The sequence below is a fragment of the Cydia fagiglandana genome, chromosome 13, assembly GCF_963556715.1.
Source record: "Cydia fagiglandana chromosome 13, ilCydFagi1.1, whole genome shotgun sequence".
NCBI lineage: Eukaryota > Metazoa > Arthropoda > Insecta > Lepidoptera > Tortricidae > Cydia > Cydia fagiglandana.
The window spans coordinates 14,354,920-14,377,994 of record NC_085944.1 but is presented as its reverse complement, the minus strand read 5'-3'; the positions used below and the strand labels follow the sequence as shown (position 1 = coordinate 14,377,994).

The following is a 23,075-nucleotide window of genomic DNA, read 5'->3' as shown; positions in this document are numbered from 1 at the left end:
GGTCTCATTATAACTGGTCAACATAGTACTAATGTTTAGTAATTGTTGTGAATAGTTCGGGTCGACGTGTGCCAAGAAAGAGCCATGAATTTGTATGTTAATGGGAATGAAGTTGGCTCAGTGTGCGTTTATATCGTGCCTATATCATGAAGGACATGCCTAGAGTCGGACCAACCTGACTTTGCATCGCATTTGCAATGACTGAATTTAGATCGAACTCGTCGATAACTTTTATGTTATTAAATAATAACGATATCCTTGATCCCGGGTATACATACGTGGCTATCCGCTTAGTGATCCGCTGTGCGTTAAGAGCCAACAGGAGTGGTCGTTTCTCCATACAAACGTACTCGACTGTTTCCTCCGCGGTTTTAGAAGTTAGAGCAATGATTTTTTCATCACAGATTATTATTGTCAATATCTGTGTCGGACCGTTTTGCTTTTTTTGATATTTTTATTTTTTTAGGCGCTAGAGCCCTTCAAACATGGCCAAAATGGCCTAATTTACTTTGCCGCAATGAGAGGCGTGGTATTCAAAACTGATACCAGTTTAGTGCCATGCCTTATGGGAAACGGTCGCAGAGATAGTTCAGAGCCGGAAACCGCTACCAACTTTTAGTATGTTGTTAGGCAAGGCATTGGGTCTCCAAAACTGCCGGGAGACGGCGGCGCCGGCCATCTACTTCAGCGGAATGACGTCATCAAAATGACTCCCGCTTCGTTGCGAATATTGCATACTGCACCCAAATTATGCATAGCACATACACGTGTGGGGTATTAAATGAAAGCCAATTAAATAAACTATATTTTATTTATACAAATAGTATCAAAATATGCAACAGTTTAAGAGAAATTTACAAAATAATAAAAATTACGTAAAAAAATATTCGATTATTTGGGCTTTACAACCAAACCAAAAGTCGGACGATAAAGTAATGTACTACAACATTAAACATGACTTCTCAAGCCATACACTGATATCAATAAAATCAAAATTGGACCAAATATGTGGAAATTATGCATCAAAATGTAGATATTCGCCCATACAAAGGCATAAAAGTTAAAAAAATCAAAATTGGTCATTTTCAGGATAATCCGCATAAGCTTCTAGTATGTTATTAGCAATATGACCTGGAGTCTAAAACTGCCGGGAGACCATCGCTGTTGTTCCTCAGTTACAAATAATGACGTCATATAAATAATCACTGCCGAATTTCGTAAAATGTAAATTATAGCTATACCACGAGTCTCACATACACGTGAGTTACATGTAACGAAAGGTTATTAAATGTATTATGATTCACCTAAACATTGTTTGTAAAAAAAATGTACGGTTTCAGAGCTAGAAACAACGAAATACCACTTTTTATGGAAAAAGTAGATATGTATCAATTTTATAGCTAAACTAAAACCGTCAAAAAAATTTTGCGTATAACATTTGAAAAACTTGTTATTCAACTATATATCACAATTAAAATTTTACATTTCCGACAAAAACTGTGGAAGTTGTGGAAAAAAAACTAAAGCGCCCCAACAATTCTACCTTAATGCGCTCATATTATGCAAAGAATAGTTCTATTTATCGAGTATTAAATGAATGAACATTACATAAAATACATGAAAACGACATTTTCGAATGGAACCATAATTAAAAAAAAAAATTTACTTGATAAGTAAGCAAAATACTGTTTCTTTAAGTACCTAATCTCCTCCTTTCAAAGTCGGTTAAAATGTAGCTTTTGTGACCTGGGCTACAAAGACAAATAAATTGACACCTCATTTATCAAAATCAGTTCAGTAGTTTCATGCAAACGGTACCTACACATGCACGCATAGATAGCAAATTCTGCCGTAGTCGGACAAAAAATAAAAATGCAATAATTAGACCTTTACTATTATGGCGTGGCGTGGCTTGGCATCTAACGTTGAAACTCTCAGTCCGTAGATGTTAGCAGGCCTAGCGGGCGTCGCCTCGATGAGTTAGCAAGATGCCTTATGGAGGCTTCGAATGATCAGAGGGGTGACCTGTATTTCGGAGGATCAGAGGGAAAATTCTGCCAGCCTTCTCAGCTCAGCCTTAAAACCCTTGCACCACTCAAGATTCCACTTTTATAAGAATACCCAACTGGCGCGAAGTGGCGCAGAATAGGGCAGAGTGACGCTCTTTTGTGCCAGAGGCCAAGATCCTCTTTGCTTTGGGTCACTGAGCCAGTGATGTATGTATGTACAAGGCTAATCGAGGCTTAAATATATAATTATGTATCGCATTAAGTGAACTGATAGGGCATTTACCTCGATAAGGCATTTTGTATTAGGCATGTACCTACTTACTGGCATGTAACTTTTCATTTCTCTAATAATGTAGCGTTGGGCCATGACAATAAGTCTATTTCATATTAATATTTACCGCAACTACAGCAGGAACTGCTATCTACGTATGTAATTATGTATTTTTTACATGAAACAACTGAACTGATTTTGATAAATGAGGTGTCAATTTATTTGTCTTTGTAGCCCAGGTCACAAAAACCACATTTTAACCGACTTTGCAAGGAGGAGATTAGGTACTTAAAGAAACAGTATTTTGCTTACTTATCAAGTAATTTTTTTTTTAAATTATGGTTCCATTCGAAAATGTCGTTTTCATGTATTTTATGTAATGTTCATTCATTTAATACTCGATAAATAGAACTATTCTTTGCATAATATGAGCGCATTAAGGTAGAATTGTTGGGGCGCTTTAGTTTTTTTTCCACAACTTCCACAGTTTTTGTCGGAAATGTAAAATTTAAATTGTGATATATAGTTGAATAACAAGTTTTTCAAATGTTATACGCAAAATTTTTTTGACGGTTTTAGTTTAGCTATAAAATTGATACATATCTACTTTTTCCATAAAAAGTGGTATTTCGTTGTTTCTAGCTCTGAAACCGTACATTTTTTTTACAAACAATGTTTAGGTGAATCATAATACATTTAATAACCTTTCGTTACATGTAACTCACGTGTATGTGAGACTCGTGGTATAGCTATAATTTACATTTCACTGATTTATAATTTACATTTTACGAAATTCGGCAGTGATTATTTATATGACGTCATTATTTGTAACTGAGGAACAACAGCGATGGTCTCCCGGCAGTTTTAGACTCCAGGTCATATTGCTAATAACATACTAGAAGCTTATGCGGATTATCCTGAAAATGACCAATTTTGATTTTTTTAACTTTTATGCCTTTGTATGGGCGAATATCTACATTTTGATGCATAATTTCCACATATTTGGTCCAATTTTGATTTTATTGATATCAGTGTATGGCTTGAGAAGTCATCTTTAATGTTGTAGTACATTGCTTTATCGTCCGACTTTTGGTTTGGTTGTAAAGCCCAAATAATCGAATATTTTTTTTACGTAATTTTTATTATTTTGTAAATTTCTCTTAAACTGTTGCATATTTTGATACTATTTGTATAAATAAAATATATTTTATTTAATTGGCTTTCATTTAATACCCCACACGTGTATGTGCTATGCATAATTTGGGTGCAGTATGCAATATTCGCAACGAAGCGGGAGTCATTTTGATGACGTCATTCCGCTGAAGTAGATGGCCGGCGCCGCCGTCTCCCGGCAGTTTTGGAGATCCAATGCCATGCCCAACAACATACTAAAAGTTGGTAGCGGTTTCCGGCTCTGAACTATATTCCCACAAGGCATATGACTAGTTAGCCTAAAAAGCAAAACGGTCCGACACAGATAATTTCATAATCATTTATATTTTCAAATTTGGTTACGATTGGTTAAGTTTTGGAGGAGGAAACAGTCGACTCGACTCGAAGTTTCGTACTCGACTATACACCTATCCAAGGGTACCCCACACTATTGGGACCAGACATCGGATTCCGTGGGGCGAAACTTCTTGACAGCTAGGGACTTCCTACGTCGATAAACTCATTTATCGATACTAGTTCTAAATACTAGTGATCACACAAAGGTTTGCTTATAAAATATTTTTTTATTAAAAGAGTATTATATAATAAAATAAGAACTAAATTTTCCTCTTCTTTTTTTAAAACGTTTTTAAAAGTTTACTCGTCACAATTTATTTCTTCATGACTGTCCCATCTATTGTTGTTAAAGTAAACTACCAGAATTTTTTCCATATTTTCGGGCGTTAAGCGTCTCCGTCTTGGCTGAAAAATCCATTTCAGGTGGCTAAAAGACTTTTCAATTTCTGTGGAGGTTATAGGAGCATAGCAAAATTTCATAAAGTGATCAATGGTATTTCGTTTATTTATCGGTTGTAATGTAACTTCTTCACCTTTTAATAACAAATTGATTTTTTCCATTGTGTTGTACCCGGAGTTTTTGTAAAAAACGTTTTTAAATTTATCGTATACGATTTTCCCCTTTTTGTCCAAAAATATTTTAGATAATGCAGACTGTACCTTCTTCACTATTCGCACACCAAAGTCTAGAGACAAATTTGTTGCTTGTAATTTCTTTATCGACTCTTGAATGATATTTAGATTGTCGGCAATAAATTTTAGTTCACCCTGAAGAGAAGATTTATTTAGTGCAGCCTTGGCCATTTTAACTGCTTTCCCATCTGATGCAGAAAATGTATGCAGAACTCGTCTTATATCTTCAAAATATTTAGCGTAATAGTTTGCTGCTTGCAACCATGTGCCCCATCTTATAATGGTTGGTTGCGGCGGTAGAGGTACATTTGGTAACATATTTTTAAATACATTGATTCTCTTGGGACACTTCAAAAATACTTTTTTGACGGATGATATCAAGTTATTAACATTTGGAAACAGATATCTAACTTTCTCAGCAACCCTATTTAATCCGTGAGCTGCACATGTTACGTGAGTCATATTTTGAAAAACTGAATCCAGTTTCTTACCCATTTTTATCATATAAGGTGCTGCGTCAGTCACCAATAATAGCACTTTTTTGAAATTATCGCTATTTGAATCACAGCACCAAAAATTTGATAGGGACGTTATAATCAATTTGCAATAGTTTCATTATTTGTCTGCTGTAAACATTTACTTGCAATAACATACGGCCGACTTGGTGTGCTGTGAGAAAGTTTGCCAATGACAACATTTGCAATTTGGTCACCGTTAGAATTTGTAGTTTCATCTACCGACACGTAGATGTAATTGTTTCCAATTTCGTTCCTAATTTGTTGATACGTTTCATTATAAATTGGAGAAAGATAATTTTTTCTGATAGTAGATTCCGAAGGCACTGAAAACTTCCCATATCGTCCAGAAATGCAATTTTGAATAAAACCATAAAAATTTGGATTTTCTAATTGATACCACGATATATTGCAGGCCACCATGAACATAGTAAGCTCTTTGTAGAATTTATATTTTTCTTCTTGAATACTTGTATGTCTTCCGGTTTTCAAGTGCCTAGCAAGAGAATAATTTTTGCGATGAAAGGTCACTTGACATTGGCTACAGCGTAGCTTAGACCCGCGTTTAATTATTTCAGGATGCTTTTTAAGCAAGTCTTCTATTTTTTGAAGAGGCATTATTTATTTTCACTCATAAATATAAAATCTGTAATAAATAGCACGTCTTTACAAATGAGAATGACAGTGTCTGATGACATTGACAAGTATTGTTTCATAGTGAGTGTCTAAGTAGGTAAGGTACTTCTATTTAATTATCTGAAGAGGTTAAGATAATGGGTATCAACTATTTTATAATGCAATCGGTACTAGCCTTATCTATGTGTAACCTACCGATTATTTTAGACGCTATGTATGAATTTCATACTGGTCTTCAGAACAATAGTTACGAAAAACACACACAATGTTGGGGGCGGTCACTATTATATAGAACTAGTATCGATAAATGGGTTTATCGATATAGGAAGTCCCTAGCTGTCAAGAAGTTTCGCCCCACGGAATCCGATGTCTGTATATATATATATACCTATATACCTTTGGGTTCAATTGGCGTAAAGGACATTTTAGCGAAAATGAGTTATATATACAGTTTTAATACCTGGCTTAACTACCTCAAACCTGTACCTGTACTCTGATTGCCTAATCATGCATGCCATACGATTAAATAAATAAATATACAGTTTTGAGAATTCCAAGCGCTTTCGTTCTTTATAGTTAAAATTTCGATATCTCTTAAAAGTTGCCTTTACGATCCAATTTTTACACTATGAGCTTGCAAAAATAGCTTTGCTCAAGGGGCGTAAATGGTTTTCAATATTTATTTCTGAAAACGCCCAAATTACCAGTTATAAAATAGAAGTTCAAAGATAGTATCGTAAGTACCTAAAGGTTACCGCTAAATATAAATTATGTTGTTAAGGACTAACAATACTAACATGTCCTTTGTCGTCCTTTAGCCCTTCATTTGTCATGATAATTTTCCATATCGTATGGTCAAGATGGTCGTAAAGGACATATTTGACTATTAAAATTATTTTACTTGCCCTTTACGACCCGTCCTAAAAATGATTTTACATTAAGTATACGAGGCGAACAAATTGTAAAGGACTTTTAAAATTTTTGTGTCGTTTAAACTCTAAATTGCAAACAAATAACATGGACGTAGCAGTGTAGATTATCAAAAAAGTCGTTTTCTGGGACCTTTATTACTATAATGTAATGTTTGCCCTCAAATTTGAAAGCATTTACGCTAAGAGTTTTTTCCGCAGTTATCTTTGTTCATGGACGTAAAGGTCTATAATGCCAAATTGATAAATAGTTTTATGGGTCCTTTATTACCAAATTATAACGTTTGCCCTTTAAATTAGAAACCTCAGCTTAGTGGTTTTCCGCAACTATTACTGTGTTACTCGCAGTGGAATCTCTTATTATATTCTTGTGACAATAACATACTAGCCTGTGCATAATACACTCTGAACCTTTCCGATTCGCATTTCTTGTTGATCAGGAGAACGAGACAGGTGTATCAGCGATTGCCCATTGCCTCGCTCCTGATTGTTTATTATCCGTTCCTGAGCGGTGGAAGTTGTTTTTTGTGCGTAATTTAATTATTTGTGTCAGTGGTTGAGCTCGGCTACAATAACTAGTTGAAATAAAGAACAATGCTTCGTTTCAAACACACAAAGTTTGGAACGTATCTGGACGAAGCGGTAATTATTTTAATACTTAATGACCGAATCGGTTATAATTAATTCGTTTATTTATTTGTGTCATAATATGTAGTTCTAACAGAAGATATTTTTAAGTGTTTGAAATTTGAAATTATTGCAGCTACAGTTAACAGGGATTAAATAACACAGAAATTACTACTTAAATAGAAAAAAAATCGATTTAATATCTTATTGTTTCGTATTTTGAAATAAGACATCTTGTAAAATTGAAACTATAGAATTATAGTCTTTTATTCACTAAGGAAACGTCCAAATGCTTGATATGCTAATTCTTATCATCGTTAGATGATCTAATACTTACCTTGTTATGATTAAAGACTGTCATGTTGTGATTGAAGGCGGCTAGTGTTAAACACTGGGACATTTAGTTTACCTTCATTCCCGAATATTAGCTACTTTGTGAGCAAGTAATTATTTTTTAGTAAATAATTGGTTCAAAATATTGTGCTTTCTTTATTATTACTATATTATCAGAAAAATATTAATAACAACTGTACCTAATCCAGTTATACCTAGCATCATTAACTACCGTTTGATACATTTTTAAGCTTCGTAATAGTAAACTATGCTGAAAACAGTTAACATGTGTAGGTACCGTGGCTGGTAACTAATACCCAGAATTTGGAATGAAATAGTCTGAGAATGTCACTGACGACCCCTACTAAACAAAACTCCCCTACACTATATTACCAAAAAACGCAACATGGGTGTAAAGGACATTCATAGTGTTTTTGACCAATTCTATGGGACATTAACTTCTTTCGTTTTTAATTTATGCATATGATTGCTAATTCAGGTTAAAGAGACTAACATTTTGAGTACTTTTTTAATACACATTAAAAATATAGCTCCATAAACAACAAACATAAATCTGAAAAATAGCATTTTGTCCTTTACGCCAATTGAACCCAAAGGTATCGAATAGTCTCAGGTCTGCAATTCTTTTTTTAATGTTTTTATTTTACCGTTCCGTCGCAATGCGTGATTCATGTATCCATGCCAATAAGTTGCCAACTTGCAGCTTTTTAGCATTTACGATCACGAAGCAAAGCCTCGGACAGACAGACAGACGAACATGGCGAAACAATAAGGGTTTCTTTGGTGACTACGCAACCCTAAAAATCGGACCACTAATAAAACAGTTATTATAGTATTTTATGCAACAGTTTTATAAGAGGGGTCAAAAAATGTGAGTGGCGTGGGTAACAATGTGAGCCGAAGGCGAACATTGTTAATAAATACGCCATAAGCATTTTTTGACTACTTATACAACGTTGCATACAATGCTTTTTCTATGAGTAGGCAATATTAAATAAAATACAAAAATTATAAACAAAATTTTATTTATGCAAATGTCAATGTAAATTTTGGATAGTAGGTATTACTATATGTATGTAACTCTTGTCTGCGACAAGCACCCATAATACCAGATATTACTGCAACCTGTAACAAGAAAAAGGAGAATTAAATAATATTCAGTTTCAATGCAAAAATATAAAATGTACATAAAAATAGCCTGTTGTACTGTGTGCCCTAAAAATGTGTATCAAAAATTATTATAATATATACCAACCTTGCTTAAAAGATAGATCTGATCCGGTGCTTCCAATTAGTCTTTGAAAATACACCAAAGACGTTTTCAGAGAATGACGAAGTTTTGTGCTCCAATCTCCCCGCCATGCACTTCTCATAAGATTTGTCGTATAGAGATTTAGTACTTAGGCAACAAATTTTCGGTCGCTGCTTGTCCTGCAGCGGATATTTCTTCAGGTGTAGAAACAATCTAGTCCTCTTTGTCCATTTTCAACACTTTATGAACGCAAAGCAAATAGTAACGCCAAGTAGGTACTCAAAGAACAAGAAATTACCGGGAAAGGCGGGAAACGAGAAACAAACGAGTAATGTCTATGGATATGTTTTTTTTAAAGCCGTTACACACTACCGCACCGCACCAGGGTCGTGGTGCTGTAGGTTATAAAAGTATTTTTTATTGTGTTGGTAGCAATGAACTCAGTACAAATTTGTTTCTTTTTTAATAAAAACCGTATGCATTCAATCGTTTGTCACGTTGGTAGCAATGTACCGGTATGTGGCACATGCTACCCTACACTAGCTTACCGTATCGTAATGTCTCTAAAACGACACAAGTGCTTTTTTGGGCAATAGACTATAGACTTTTAAGGAGTATTAATAATGTATGCCCTTATATGTTCGTTCGTGACTATGTAAATGACAGATAAAAGTACCCGAGTAGAAAAAGATTTTAATTAGATTGTAGGTTGTAGACGGATATTGAATTCAGTAGGTACCTGAAGTCAAGAAGTTAAATCACAATAACAGGGAATAAGTAAACGCTTAGTGCCGGTAATCATCATCATCAGGTTTACTTCTTAAAAATGGTGGTTTTCGGGAGAAAATGCTCGAGTTGCTTAAGAAAACACCCAAACCACCATGCATGTGCCTTTAAAAATTGAGGAGTTCCCTCAATTCCTCATGGATCCCATCATCAGAACAGAACCAAATTAAAATGGGACCAACTCGGAGGTAGCTCTAGCTCTTTTCAAACAAAAAAAGAATTACTCAAATCGGACTACGGATGTCGGAGTAATCGGTGAACGTACATAGAAAAAAAGCTGAGTTTTAAATATTTTAGGTAAATATACCCGTCTCGCTAACGGAAGCGGCACCTAAAAGTAGTGCGATAAGGACAACGCTAAAAATCCTGCGTAAAAATCTCAAAAATCGAGGTTTCGTACTCCTCTGTTTCCTCCTCCAAAACTTAACCAATCGTAACCAAATTTGGAAATCTAAATGATTATGAAATTATCTGTCGGACTGTTTTGCTTTTTTGGCTAATTGATATCAGTTTTGAATGCCACGCCTCTCATTGCGGCATAGTCAATTTGGCCATTTTAGCCATTTTCGAAGGGCTCTTGCGCCTTAAAAAACAAAAATATCAAAAAAAGCAAAACGGTCTGACAGAGATATTGACAATATTAATCTGTGTTGAAAAAATCATTGCTCTAGCTTCAAAAACCACGGAGGAAAACGAGGAGTACGTTTGTATGGAGAAATGACCACTCCTGTTGGCTCTTAATTGTAGATGCAATATGAATGCAGTTTGTCATATGAACGCTTAAGCCTGTTCACCCGGGCTATTAAATGAAATAGTGACATTTCAAGTCAACTTTTACTTGGACTTTACCAACTTTACCTTGCAAAGTACATACTGGTTGCGTTCCGAAATTAAAATTTTGGTGATGTAACCTGAAAGCTTTTGATTATATTTATTAAAGTCAGTAGCAAAAGTATCGATCAGCAGCTTTACGAAGACATGGACAAAGTTGCGGGTAGAGTCTTGTCTAGTAGTTTTCTATGAATGTGACAAGTACGGTTACCATCAGTTTGTCACTGACATAAACGCCGTCGAGAACGTAATTTACTTTCTATACATCTCGCTCGCACTCGCATATTAATGCAAACGGGATGTATAGAAAGTAAATTACGTTCTCGACGGCGTTTATGTCAGTGACAAACTGATGGTAACCGTAAAGTAATTTCTAGGATTATTACGTATGGTTAACTTATGACTTGTCCGCTTCATGGAATTGTCATGACACATAATACCTACCAAAACTATACTAAACTTTTAAGATGTTGGGATTATGAATTGTACGCATGTTTTAGAGTTAGAGGAACTTCAGCACTGATGTGCTAATGTGTATGCATAGATTTAATAATATTTATATTTTTATATACGAAAATACCCCTACCTAAATACCCTGTACCTGTGTTGTGTACAATAACGTGATTACTACTACTACTAATACACCAAGAAAATCCTACTTAGGAATACTGCAATACAATGGATTACCAACTTTTATTATACAGGAAAACTTCATTAATTGAATTTTTCCTTCGCTCACGTTCATCGATTGAGCAAAGCGCAAGCGAATTAAGTACTATATCTCACATGCGAAACGCCATCATTTTAGAAAAATTCGCCTGACTGTCCTTCCTTGTGGTTTTCTTTTCCTTAAGATTTGTGACCCTCAGTTCCTATTTTGAAAACTTGGCACACTTTATTTACCTCGTGACTCAATAGCATTGTATCATTGCAACCTTAGGTCCCTTCGAAGCCTACCAATTATCATCGTGAGTCATCATGACATGAGTCACGGTCATGACTTGTCACTGACCTTAGATACGATGTTGATATAATCAATAGGAAATCGTGTCGATTCAATCTATGTGGGACTGGGTCTTCAGGGTATGAATCAGATTTATTGTTATGTAGAGCAGTGGATTTTAAGTTTCTACTTTCAGTGATAAGGGGCCACTCTATATTTTTATTTAAGAAACAGCAAAAAATTAAGTCAGCAAATGATTGTTCAATGTATGATATCCCGAACCTTTTCAGATGATTTCAGGGACCACCGGTTAAAAAAACCGCTGATGTATACTAATAAAAATAAAAATATTTTTATTCACAATACAAGTTTAACAGTGAACCCCGCACTAGGCATAATAGGAACTAAGTATTCTTATAGTCATCATCATCATCATCAAACATCGAAAGAATCCAATTATTTTATTAAAAGACTAATACCGCTTTTGAGTCTTTTCTGACTTGTATTAAGTAGCCTACATTTAAGCTTCCCAAAATGTAATAAAGCATGTACAGTCACCTGCAATAATATGTTACTCTTAGAAGGCCGCAAAAATATGTGACACGCTCTTATGGCTCTACCAATAAGATCGTGTCAGATATTTTTGCGGCCTTCGTTGTGTGACATATTATTGAAGGTGACTGTACCATCGTCCACAAAGTTAACCAACAATTCGTAAACCTTACTACAAAGACACAAGATTCAAAAATGGTCAATAAAATGTTGTTAGTAAGTACATGACACGATGTAGCGCCCTCAATTAGGTCAGACTAATCAATCGTTAGGTCACTCGTCAAGGACGGTGTCCAAAAAGTCTCAGACAAGGACCGACGGTACACTGGGACATACGTGAGGTTACCTGTTTTGTCACTGCACCTTATAAAAACATAAAAAAAAACATAAATTGAAGTCGGTTAACAAAGTCCCCCGCCCCGCCGCGTCTGTCTGTTTTGTTTGTTATGTTCGCGATAACTCAAAAACTACTGAACGGATTTTCACGCGGTTTTCACCTATCAATAGGGTGATTCTTGAGGAAGGTTTAGGTGTATATTTAGTTAAGGTTTTATTTTATGTAACCGGTGGGCGGCGCGGGTTGCTAGTCCTTTAATAAGCATGTTGTCAATGCTTAAAAAATAGTGGATCGTAAACTTACTACAACATAAAAAAAAAATAAAAAAAGGAATTCTCTGCTAAATATTTATCTGTCTGTATCTATCGCAATTTTAGCCTGTAGCCGCCCATACGTCAAACCTTGCCAAGCAAAATGAAATTTTATTTTGTCAACACAAAGTTCAAATTACAATGAAACAGGAGACCTTTTTATAGGTCTCTGGGCTGCGAGATGGTTAAGGAAGTTTACGGTGGCACACGCTCAAGAACCTAAACACGTTATTATTTTTCTACCTTGAGATATTTAGCACTTGCACGTTAATTGCAATGCAAATTAAGATTGATATTTGCTAATACGTTCATTTGAACGAGAACGAGAAAATTTCAGAAGACAAAACAAACATACAGGACATAAATATAATACAGGAGAAAAGCTAAAGTAAAACGTATATACTATGAAAATAAAAATAAGGGAAAATCTTAATAGACCGATTAAACTAAGAAAAGAGGTATGTCTTGCGTCCTGCCCATGTTCTCAATAAAGACACTTAATTTTATTTGGTTCCTGTCCTAAATTCCGATTACAGAACAAATATGTCCTTATTTGAGAACATTGGGCAGAATAGAAAAGGAAGAGGTTAGAAGTGACAAATATGTCCTTATTTGAGAACATTGGGCAGAATAGAAGAGGACGAGATTAGATGTGACAAATATGTCCTTATTTGAGAACATTGGGCAGAATGGAAAAGGAAGAGAATAGAAGTGACAAATATGTCTTTATTTGAGAACATTGGGCAGAATAAAAGAGGACGAGGTTAGATGTGACAAATATGTCCTTATTTGAGAACATTGGGCAGAATGGAAAAGGACGAGGTTAGAAGTTACAAATATGTCCTTATTTGAGAACATTGGGCAGAATGGAAAAGGACGAGGTTAGAAGTGACAAATATGTCCTTATTTGAGAACATTGGGCAGAATAGAAAAGGACGAGGTTAGAAGTGTTCGGTTAGAACTAGATGATATTCTATCCGTCTCGGTACATGTTTTACGGTGTTTTTAAACGGGACGAGACAGTTAAAAAAATAATCACAGCAGTATCAATTAAAATGGCAATTTTTATATGACTTCGTAATCTCTATTGCCTGGGCGATCGTAAAATTGTATCCTATACGAGTAATAGTGATTATTAGTAAACAAAGTGAGTCATAATAACTGACACGTAATATAAATAAACATGTTAGTCACCATTGAGGTTATCTCGTAACTGCAATCTTGACCGATGTCGCTGGTTTTACTTTCCTTCATGAATCATTACAGTAATTTAACGTTTACATGAAAAATGTTCTAAATTATGTATTTACTGTATAAAGTTAAGTTTTCATGCACCTGTTAGAATAATTCACTTGTGATATAAGAATTTAACTATTGCAGTTGAAATATGTCTAAGTGTTTGTTCTGAGACACAAGAACAAACTTAACATTGAATTTTCGTATTAAAAAAAATTAAAGTATAGGAAATCACATGTTTGTCGTTTTTTTGTCTTATTTCTTAAAGTACAAAATAACAAGAGGTGTGAAAATCATCATAGTTACCACACCTAGGTTTCACACCTCTTTTACTTAAAGAGATAAGGCGAAAAGTATAATAACTATTCTTATAAGGCTTGTATATAAGCCTGTCTTCAGTATTTATAAGAAAATGTTAAAAGTACCTAAGGTAAACTTTTGTCAGTTATGCTAGTAATTGCGTCTCTATTAGAAATGTATCTAAACCTATATTTTATATTAGTAAAGAGCGCTCATATACCACAAGTCAAATTTCCCCAGTTAGCCTCATATTGAATATTCTAGCTGTTCTGTAGTTTTACAAATCTTTCTGTAATTTCAACCAGAACTATTTTCTTTCCAGAGTTCTTCAGACTCGGTGCTAATTGGTGGCGTGGCGGAACGAGTCCAGAACATGCAAGCGCCTGTCGCTTCCACGCTACACCGCAACAAGAGTGCGCTGCATTCTGCGACCCCTGTTGCGCTAGGTAAGGAGAACCTTGTCATTGTCAACCTTACTAGGTAGCGGGTTATGGGGTTCTTAAGTATAAGCTATAGACCATATGTATACCTAAGAAGACTCAACTTTAGGTGGCTACTTTTTTTCGTGAACAAGCCTTAGGTCCTTGGGCTTTAGAAGTGTATAGCAAAATTAATCATCTTCATTTACTTTATTTGATGTCTCGCAATATTTTTACAAATGTTTGTATCTTCCAGGAGGTAGCATGACGTCACTAACCTCAGCCCCCACCACACCGACCCCCTGCGCGTCCCTCTCGACGTCCGACCTGTCGGAGCGGCCTCGCATCAGCCACGGCAAGCCGAACCTGGCGCCGCGGCCGCCGGCCAACCCGCCGGACCGGCCGAGCCCGCCGCCCAAGAAACTTAACATTAATGGCGGGAAGATGGCCGGCAGGGCGCAGAGCATGCGAGTGCCCAGGTCAGCAAACTAGCTTATTTTCAGTGCTTATAGTCTTTTTACATATTCGATGTTATTTTTTATCTGTGAAATTTTTAACTGCCTAGCTATCACGATACATGAGATACAGCCTGGTGACAGACAGAGGTGTCTTAGTAATTGTGTCCCGTTTTTACACTTCGGGTACGGAACCCTAAAAAAAGAATCAAATAAATATTTAAGTGGGGCTCCCATACACCCTTCGTGCGCGAGTCCGACTCGTACTTGGCCGATTTTTTATAACGGGCCACCTTCAAGTGACCATATTGTCAATGCTATCTCCGTTGATTGTCCACTTTGTATTTTGGATATGTCATCTCAGTCATCTTTTATGGCTAGTCGATTATCAATGAGATCCATACTTTATCAAGTTTATCTATAAGTCATATCAGATTCGTTCGTGGTCTTTTAGTACAGACATAATATAATAATATTTCAGACATTTCATTTTGCAGTGTTTTAAATACCAGTTTTTATACTTTGTTAGCACAAGAATTAAGACCAGTACTTTCAACCATCTGTGGTCGTACTGATCGTAAGTTACATTCGATAAAGTGGTTTCACAGTGACTTCTATGAAATTACGGTTACAGGCGCCATATTTAACGTTAATACGACTGTAAGTGTAAATACAATTGTGGTGTTTATTAAGTATAGGATAACTGAAGTGAACATGACAACTATGTCCAACCATAAGTTAACAAATAAAGCGAGAGGACAAGCGAGTGGCGACCTATTTTCTCGCGCAAGAATCAGATGTGAAGATATAGATCCGGAGTGAATAACATATATGCTTACATTGACTGTTTACACTGTCGCCGAATATATTTTAAGTATGTCGAAGAAAACCCTCGCCGGTGAAGAAAAACTTCATTAACTGATCGCCGCCAGTCGGTCATCTGTTTTAACCTTTAACCTTTTGAATGCCGCCCATATCGTGCGCGGCGCGTCATCGTGAACCTTGCTGGAATGCACGAAGGTTGATATTGGGTCATAGACTAGGAATACTCTAGACCGAGTTTAGAGCAATTATTTCATGCACCCGATGATGCCAAAAATGCGGGGGTGCGCGGGACGAGGTGAGCGAAGTCCCGTGCCGTGATTGGTCCGTTCAAAGACACGGACGTCGCACAAAGACACTTTCGACTCGAACATGGAGTAAAATTATGTGGTAGAGGGGGTAGCGCGACTATGCTAAGTTTGGAGGAAGTTTTGTCTGTGTGTTGGGCTGTAGCCGCGCGCATTCTTTGGCGATCAAAAGGTTAATATCGATACCGTACACACAGGTCGCCGCCGGTGTCGCCACCGTCGCCGGTGGGGTCGCGACCGCCGCAGCTGCCGCCCGCCAACCCGCCCATCGGGACCAAGAATCCGGCTTCACATTTCGGTAAGACATTGTTTGTTATTAATGGACAGAATCTGCGTATTATAGGATTCTTTTTAACCTCGTTCATAATATGTACCTACCACGTCACATCAAACATAAATGTTGTAAATGAATCGCTATCTGTGTGTGCAGGCACGATGCGCGCGCCGCGCGGTCTACGACCCCCCGGCGTGTGCCCGCCGCCCCCGCCCGGCGCGCCGCCGCCGCCCCCGGGCGCGCCGCCGCCGCCGCCCGCGCGCAACGCCTCGCTAGCGCAGCCTCCGCCGCCGCCGCCTCATTACAGGCAACACGTGAGTAAACTTCACTTTAGATACGATGCCAACGCCTGAGGCTTCCGACCGCTGGCCGTGTGTCCGTCGCGGCCGCCCGGAATATTAGGTTTATTTTAAAGTTGTTACGTTAGGTACTAGTAAAAACTATAATTATGAATACTTAAATGGAGTACAATTCATTTTGAAATATTAAACAAAAAAATACAATTTTCAATGAAATGCTATTCGAATGAAACCTTGTCAACGGTTCCCTTATTTCGTTGAGCTCTCTCTACCTTAGCAGCCGAGTGTCTATCGGATGTACACTAAACTTAACCTTCTGAATCCCAGAAACTTTTGTTTTGTTTTTGAAAATGGACTGTTTCTCTTAATAGAAGTTAAAAATAAATGTTGGAATTTGTTCTCTATAAAGGCCTCTGGGATCCAAGAGTCTCAAAACGATTACTCACTCAGCTAATTGTCTGCAACTCTTACAAAAAGGAGAATAACGAATTAACCCTTAAGGCTAATTTAGACGGCGTGCGAACTCGCATGCGATTTTAGTTACATTGCGGACTGTTGGTTACGTCCAATTCAACTGATCGATCAAAAACCGCAGTGTAATGAAACTCGCATGCGTCTTCTCAATGAGCCTTTACTCTGCAGAGCGTGGTGCAGGACGAGTCGCCCGCGCCGGCGCCGCCGGTGCGCGGGTCGTCGGTGCGCGCGCCGGAGCTGGAGGCGCGCTTCGCCGACCTGTTCCACGCCCCGCACCGCTTCCCCCCGCCCGACCCCTTCCTGCGCATCGTCAAGGGCTACTCCAGCGCCACCGCCGCTGGTAAGTATGCGTGATGATGATGATGATGACTCGAGTGGTACTTGTAATATGCGTGATGCGGCTCGTATGTGCGTGGCATTGATAAATAAATATTATAGGACACGTCAAAACAATAACCCAGACACATTCATATAGATAATTGTTACTATAATAATGATAGCTAGAAAAGAAATGTCATTTTCTTCAGTACAAGGTCCATACAAGCTGCATCCCGTGCAAAAACCGAAAGGCATTTTTTGTTCTTTCTCGTAAGACCCATGGCATTTTTTGCGCTTTTGAATTTGGAACTTTCTTTTATTTCTATATGAGTTCAAAACTCGAAATTAATTTGTACTTGTACAAGTACACGGGGCCTTACGAGGATATTTTTATTATGACACGAACTATGAACCACTGAATTCTATTGTGCATTATAAAACTGGAGTAGCTATTGCTATAATACATTTTACTTTAGATGAAACGAGCCTATTGAGCCTAAGACGTAAATACTTTTTTTTTATATAAAATATTGTACTGCTACAGATTACATCCTAACCTCCTGCCAGATGTACTACACGCAGGACACAAACTACGTTTTGTCATTTTCATAGAGCTAAACTGACACTGACAAATCCCTACCTCATTTGTCAGGTGATTTTATTTTGTTTAAAACATAATATGCTCTTCATATAGTACATACGATATCGAGTACTTAGATAGTCCTCAAATTTTGTTGAATGTTCTCCGGCATAAATCTATACCGGAAAACTTTCAACGAAATTTGATATTATATATTTGATTCATAATAGAGTTCAGTGGAATTCACTAAATGCTTGTATTTTTACATTATGACAATTTATTAGTAATAAAAGTAGTGAACCGTCGAACACAGTTAGTGACAATTATACCTTATCTCGCTGCAATAAGATTAACCAATTGCAGAACGAAGTTAACACGAAACGTTGAAAAAAGTAGTTAGTTTTAGACCAAAAGTTGTTTAGTAGTTGTTGTTATACAAAGTGCACTTACTAAGATCCAAGACGTTTTATTTAAGCATATAAATAGTGATTAAATGTATTACTATTATTTAACTTGAACTGCCTAGAATTATTCCATTTCGTTTATGTATACGCACATTTGCGTAGATTTGTATCAAATTAGTATTATTTATGTACATGGTACATACTATACAGTAAGTGCAATAGGTACAAGTCATGTGTTGACATAATAATTAGGACGTATGTAGTTAGCAATAAGAGTCATTTTATATCGTTATCCGTTACATACCAAATTATTGAAATTATCCAAACTTTTGTAGAAGTTTTACAAAATTAAGCCTTATGCTTCCTTTTTCATTTCAAGTGAGGCATTTCTTACTAGTGACTTATTGAAAACTAATTTTTAAAATATATTTTTTATATTGACTTAGAATAAAGACCACCTAAAAGGAATTGCGAAAATGTTTAATAAGACTTTTTAATGATTATTAGTCAATGATTTGCTTCGTACTTGGTCGGAAATGCCTCAACGCACGATGCATGTCTAAGGGATAATAGTTTTCGAACAATTTTACTATTGCACTTTTTGAGTATGAATATTTTCAAAGAAGTATTTCAATTTAAGTATCCCTATCGCTCATAACTTTATTTTTTTAAGTAAAAAAGAAACTCCCATTAAAAAATTGCATTTATTTCAAAGTCTGAATTGAATTTGCGTTTTTCACAAAGTGTTTCTGTCACTTTCATTCACCTTTCACAATCACTGAGTGTTTCACCTATCATGGAAATTTCAAATTAACCCCACGGGAGTTTGGTTCCATTGGCCTCAAAATTCAGTCATTTCAGACCAAACATATATTTGTTATTAAGTTTCTATTAAGGTAGAATAAATTATTTTTCTTAATGAATATGTAGATGTTTAATTATGTTTACGTTGAGTCATTATATTAATCGTATGTATATGTAGTTTAGTCGCTGTAACGCAAAGTATTCTCCCGGCTGAGTGGTAATCGCTAGTACATAAATTTTATTTATTTATTTGTTAGCCTGTTGTGTCCCACTGCTGGGCAAAGGCCTCCCTCTCTTTCTTCCACGCGTCTCGTTCTATGGCAATATTGGGCCAATCTTTCCGAAAGACGTCAAGATCGTGCCGCCACCTCCTTCTAGGTCTGCCGTGACGCCGCACTATGTTTGGTGTCCACTCGGTAGTTTTCTTGGCCCACAAGTCGTTTGGCATACGGCAGATGTGTCCGGCCCAGTCCCATTTAAGCTTGGCGGCTGTCAGGGCTACGTCGGCTACTTTGGTTACACATATGGTTTAGTACATAAATATTGATATGTAATTAAATTCCATTTATTTTTCCTTGTATTTTCGTCGCGTGCATGATAATTACAGAAATGTTATAGGTGAATTGAAATCTGCTTATACTTTGATACGAGAGTTAAACACAAACACACGCAAGAGTACTTTATTTTGTTATGAATACTAAACTGACAAAACATCATTTTATTTATTCCATACATGCTCTGTGATCTCCACTATTTTGAGCCTATCAAAAGTATTTATTGTTCCGTCCTAAGTTTTTTTTTATAAAAAAAAGGTTTGAAAAGTGAACGTTAAATGTTGCCGTTATTCTACGCATTTATTAAGCAATTTTCATCAGAAAAAAATCAAATTTATTTTTATTTCTTTAATCGATAATATCCAAAGTATAAAAAGTATACGATTAGCATTTTTACTAGCGATTGCCCTCGTTAATTAGGAATGTTAAAAATACGTATGTCGTTTGTGATCTATTATTTTAATAGTGAGGTGCCATGTACTGCGAATTTGTGTAATTATTTTATTAAATGGCTTGAAGTTATTCACATTATAATTTTAGTTCAAAAGGTTGCAGCGTTTCTTAACTAGCGTAAATCATTTTACGATGTCATTCTAGTAAATTTAACCGGATAACGAATTGATATGAATTCATACAAAAAAAAAATCGTTGAAAAATTTTGTTATTTAATTTGTACTATATAAAGTACAACGGGTTACTTTGAAAAAAGGTAATTTTGAAAAAAGGCGATAACATCGCAAATCAGATCATATCATACTCATTTATATTGTTTTTATTCGCTCAGTTAAGAAATGGAGCTACCTTTAAAGCTTTTTTGTACTGAGAAGCAACAGGTATTGTGATACAGTGATGTGGTACGATGCTTAATAATTATTTACATTATTATTTTTAAATAAAAGAGTAATTATTATTGAAGAGTTATCATGTATTTCATTCAACCTAACATTTTCGTTGATGCTTATTTTGTGTCTGTTCCTTTCATGCTTCCTACATAATTAGTATAATTACATATACCTAGGTATTTTGGTATCTTTTGAATTTGAAGTTATAAAATTACTATATTTATTACAGTTTGATTTTATCTCTTTTTAATACAGATTAGGTACCAAAGGCAATTTTTAATTGTATTTCGTAAGACTTGAAACGCAATTGAACAAAACTATACTATCACTTTGCCTAAGGGCTCCTATCCTATTATAATACAATGACAAAGAAATGGCGCACTTAGTTTTAAATAGCATTCTCCGCGAATAAACCATAGGACCAAACCAAACCGAATTACGTAGAGAGTACACATTTTAACTGTTATTACTTATTATAAATCAAGTCTAAACTGACCCTAGATTTTTTTTAATCAAAAGTAATTTGGTACCTAATTGTTTATATTCCAAAAAATATACATATATCAAATTAGCAAATAATAATAAGTACGATATATATTCGAGCTGTAGGTCGTCGCGTTGCTAGCTACCTATTCGTTGTATGATGTCGTACGTAAGTGTTGTGGTCCGCAGAATGCGAACAGCATGTAAATGGGTAAGTTTAATTACTTTCTTAGAGCATGGTAGATTTAGTCTATGTATTTACTTATTTAGGGCTCACTTGCATTGTGCTTTGTTTTTATAGGCAGTAGTTTAGCATGACTTCAAACTCATAAAAACGTATAGAAGCGATCTATTCATTATTATTACGGTGCCATCAAGCTTGAACTTTAAGTATTAAATAAGGTACAGCGGCGTTCAGAAGTGCATGGATAGACGTCGACCGTAATGCCTTAATATTACGGTTGAAACATGTCCATGCACTTATGAACGCCAGTGTACAAGGATGTCGGCACCGAAAGAAGCAAGCGAACTATGGGGATTATACAGTTTCTGACATTTTGCTGGGACGTCAGTGTTCCATGACGCTAGTGCGACCTGGCTGAAATGTCGGAAAAACGGCGCGGCACGGTCGCGTTAGACCCCTTAATGACATTAATTGCACCGTTACCTAAAGGTAATCGGTTTTGTGACTTACCATCGCTTCTATACGTTGAATATCTTTTAAGACGTTTTCACGTTTTTTGGACCAAAAACCCGCGCCATAAGGCTTTTCTTGTCGAATTTTCAATATTCTAACTATTCTAAGAGTTTAAATAAAGGACGTGGAGACGGAATCTTCTATATTAGTGCTCATTTACATTTGCACGCAAATAGCATGTTGTCGGGGCTATAACCGCGAAAATCGAAGTTCGCAAATTGCGGGGATCTTTCTCTTTTATTCCAATGACGGCGTAATTAGAGTGACAGAAAAATCCCCGCAATTTGCGAATTTCGGTTTTCGCGGTAGCCCCTCTGCATCGTTGCACGGCACGTTCGCATGAGAACACTTTGGTTACGATTACGATATTGAAGAAAAAAATCACAAGGAATATTCTGCTTTTTATATCCTCGCAATGATGAAAAGTTCCCTATCTTATTAGGTTCTCAGCATGCTTATGCTGAGACCAACGAATATTCCTATGTGCTTTCGCCAAGGCAATAACAATACATTGAATAAAATAATGAATATACCTATTGCTAGGTACTTTCACAAAATTTAGCTGTACTTGCGTATACCTATTGCAGCTAGATTGTGTGAAAATGTAATGTTTTATAAAACAATCAGATTTTAAATATGTCATATTTCACAAAACTTGTGTGTCAACTTAGGAGCGCTCTCGAGTTATGTAATTGCGCACAAATATATTCAGCCCTCATTTAGTGAGATAAACTATTAAATTACATAATTTTGTTTTATAGGACTCCCATTACTGAATTACATTATATGATAACAAATGTACATAATACTTATTTATATTAAAAGCTTGTGTATTCCGAATTGCTCTTAGTGACATGTAGGTATGTAAGTCGCCATCAAGTCGGTACGCAACTGTGGACAAATATTTAACTTTTACTTATTAACCCACCATACAAGACAAAGAGGGAGCATTCCATGAAATTGTCTACCATTTGTCCCGTACAAACGCGATTTTCTGAAGATTTGCAGGTACAAGAGTTTCCTTTTCTATGACAAATGGTCAAAATTATGCACAGAAAAATAATTGGCTACTTTAAATGCCGAAAAAAAAGTCGCAACACAGGAAATAAAATGCGTTTGTACGGGACAGCCCGTGGAATGCTCCAGAGGTAGGTACCTACCTACCTATTGAAATCAGCATAATTTATTTCTTGATTAAGATTTTTTTTATTCGAATGAAATAAAACAAATTCGCCTATTAGTATGAAAATTAATTAGTACTCTATGTAGGACACTGGGCTTTCGGAGGCTAAATATCCGCTCTGATGCACC

The 23,075-nt window shown here is 36.2% G+C and overlaps 1 protein-coding gene across 1 annotated transcript in view; it reads left to right on the top strand.

The window, feature by feature from the left end:
• LOC134670352 (WAS/WASL-interacting protein family member 3-like) overlaps window positions 1–23,075 on the top strand; it is a 46,261-nt gene that overhangs the window by 22,826 nt on the left and 360 nt on the right. The window contains exons 3-7 of the mRNA XM_063528170.1: window positions 14,354–14,477; window positions 14,707–14,929; window positions 16,233–16,333; window positions 16,466–16,623; window positions 17,251–17,422. Coding sequence (XP_063384240.1) covers window positions 14,354–14,477; window positions 14,707–14,929; window positions 16,233–16,333; window positions 16,466–16,623; window positions 17,251–17,422 — 778 coding nt within the window. The remainder of the gene's footprint in view (window positions 1–14,353; window positions 14,478–14,706; window positions 14,930–16,232; window positions 16,334–16,465; window positions 16,624–17,250; window positions 17,423–23,075) is intronic.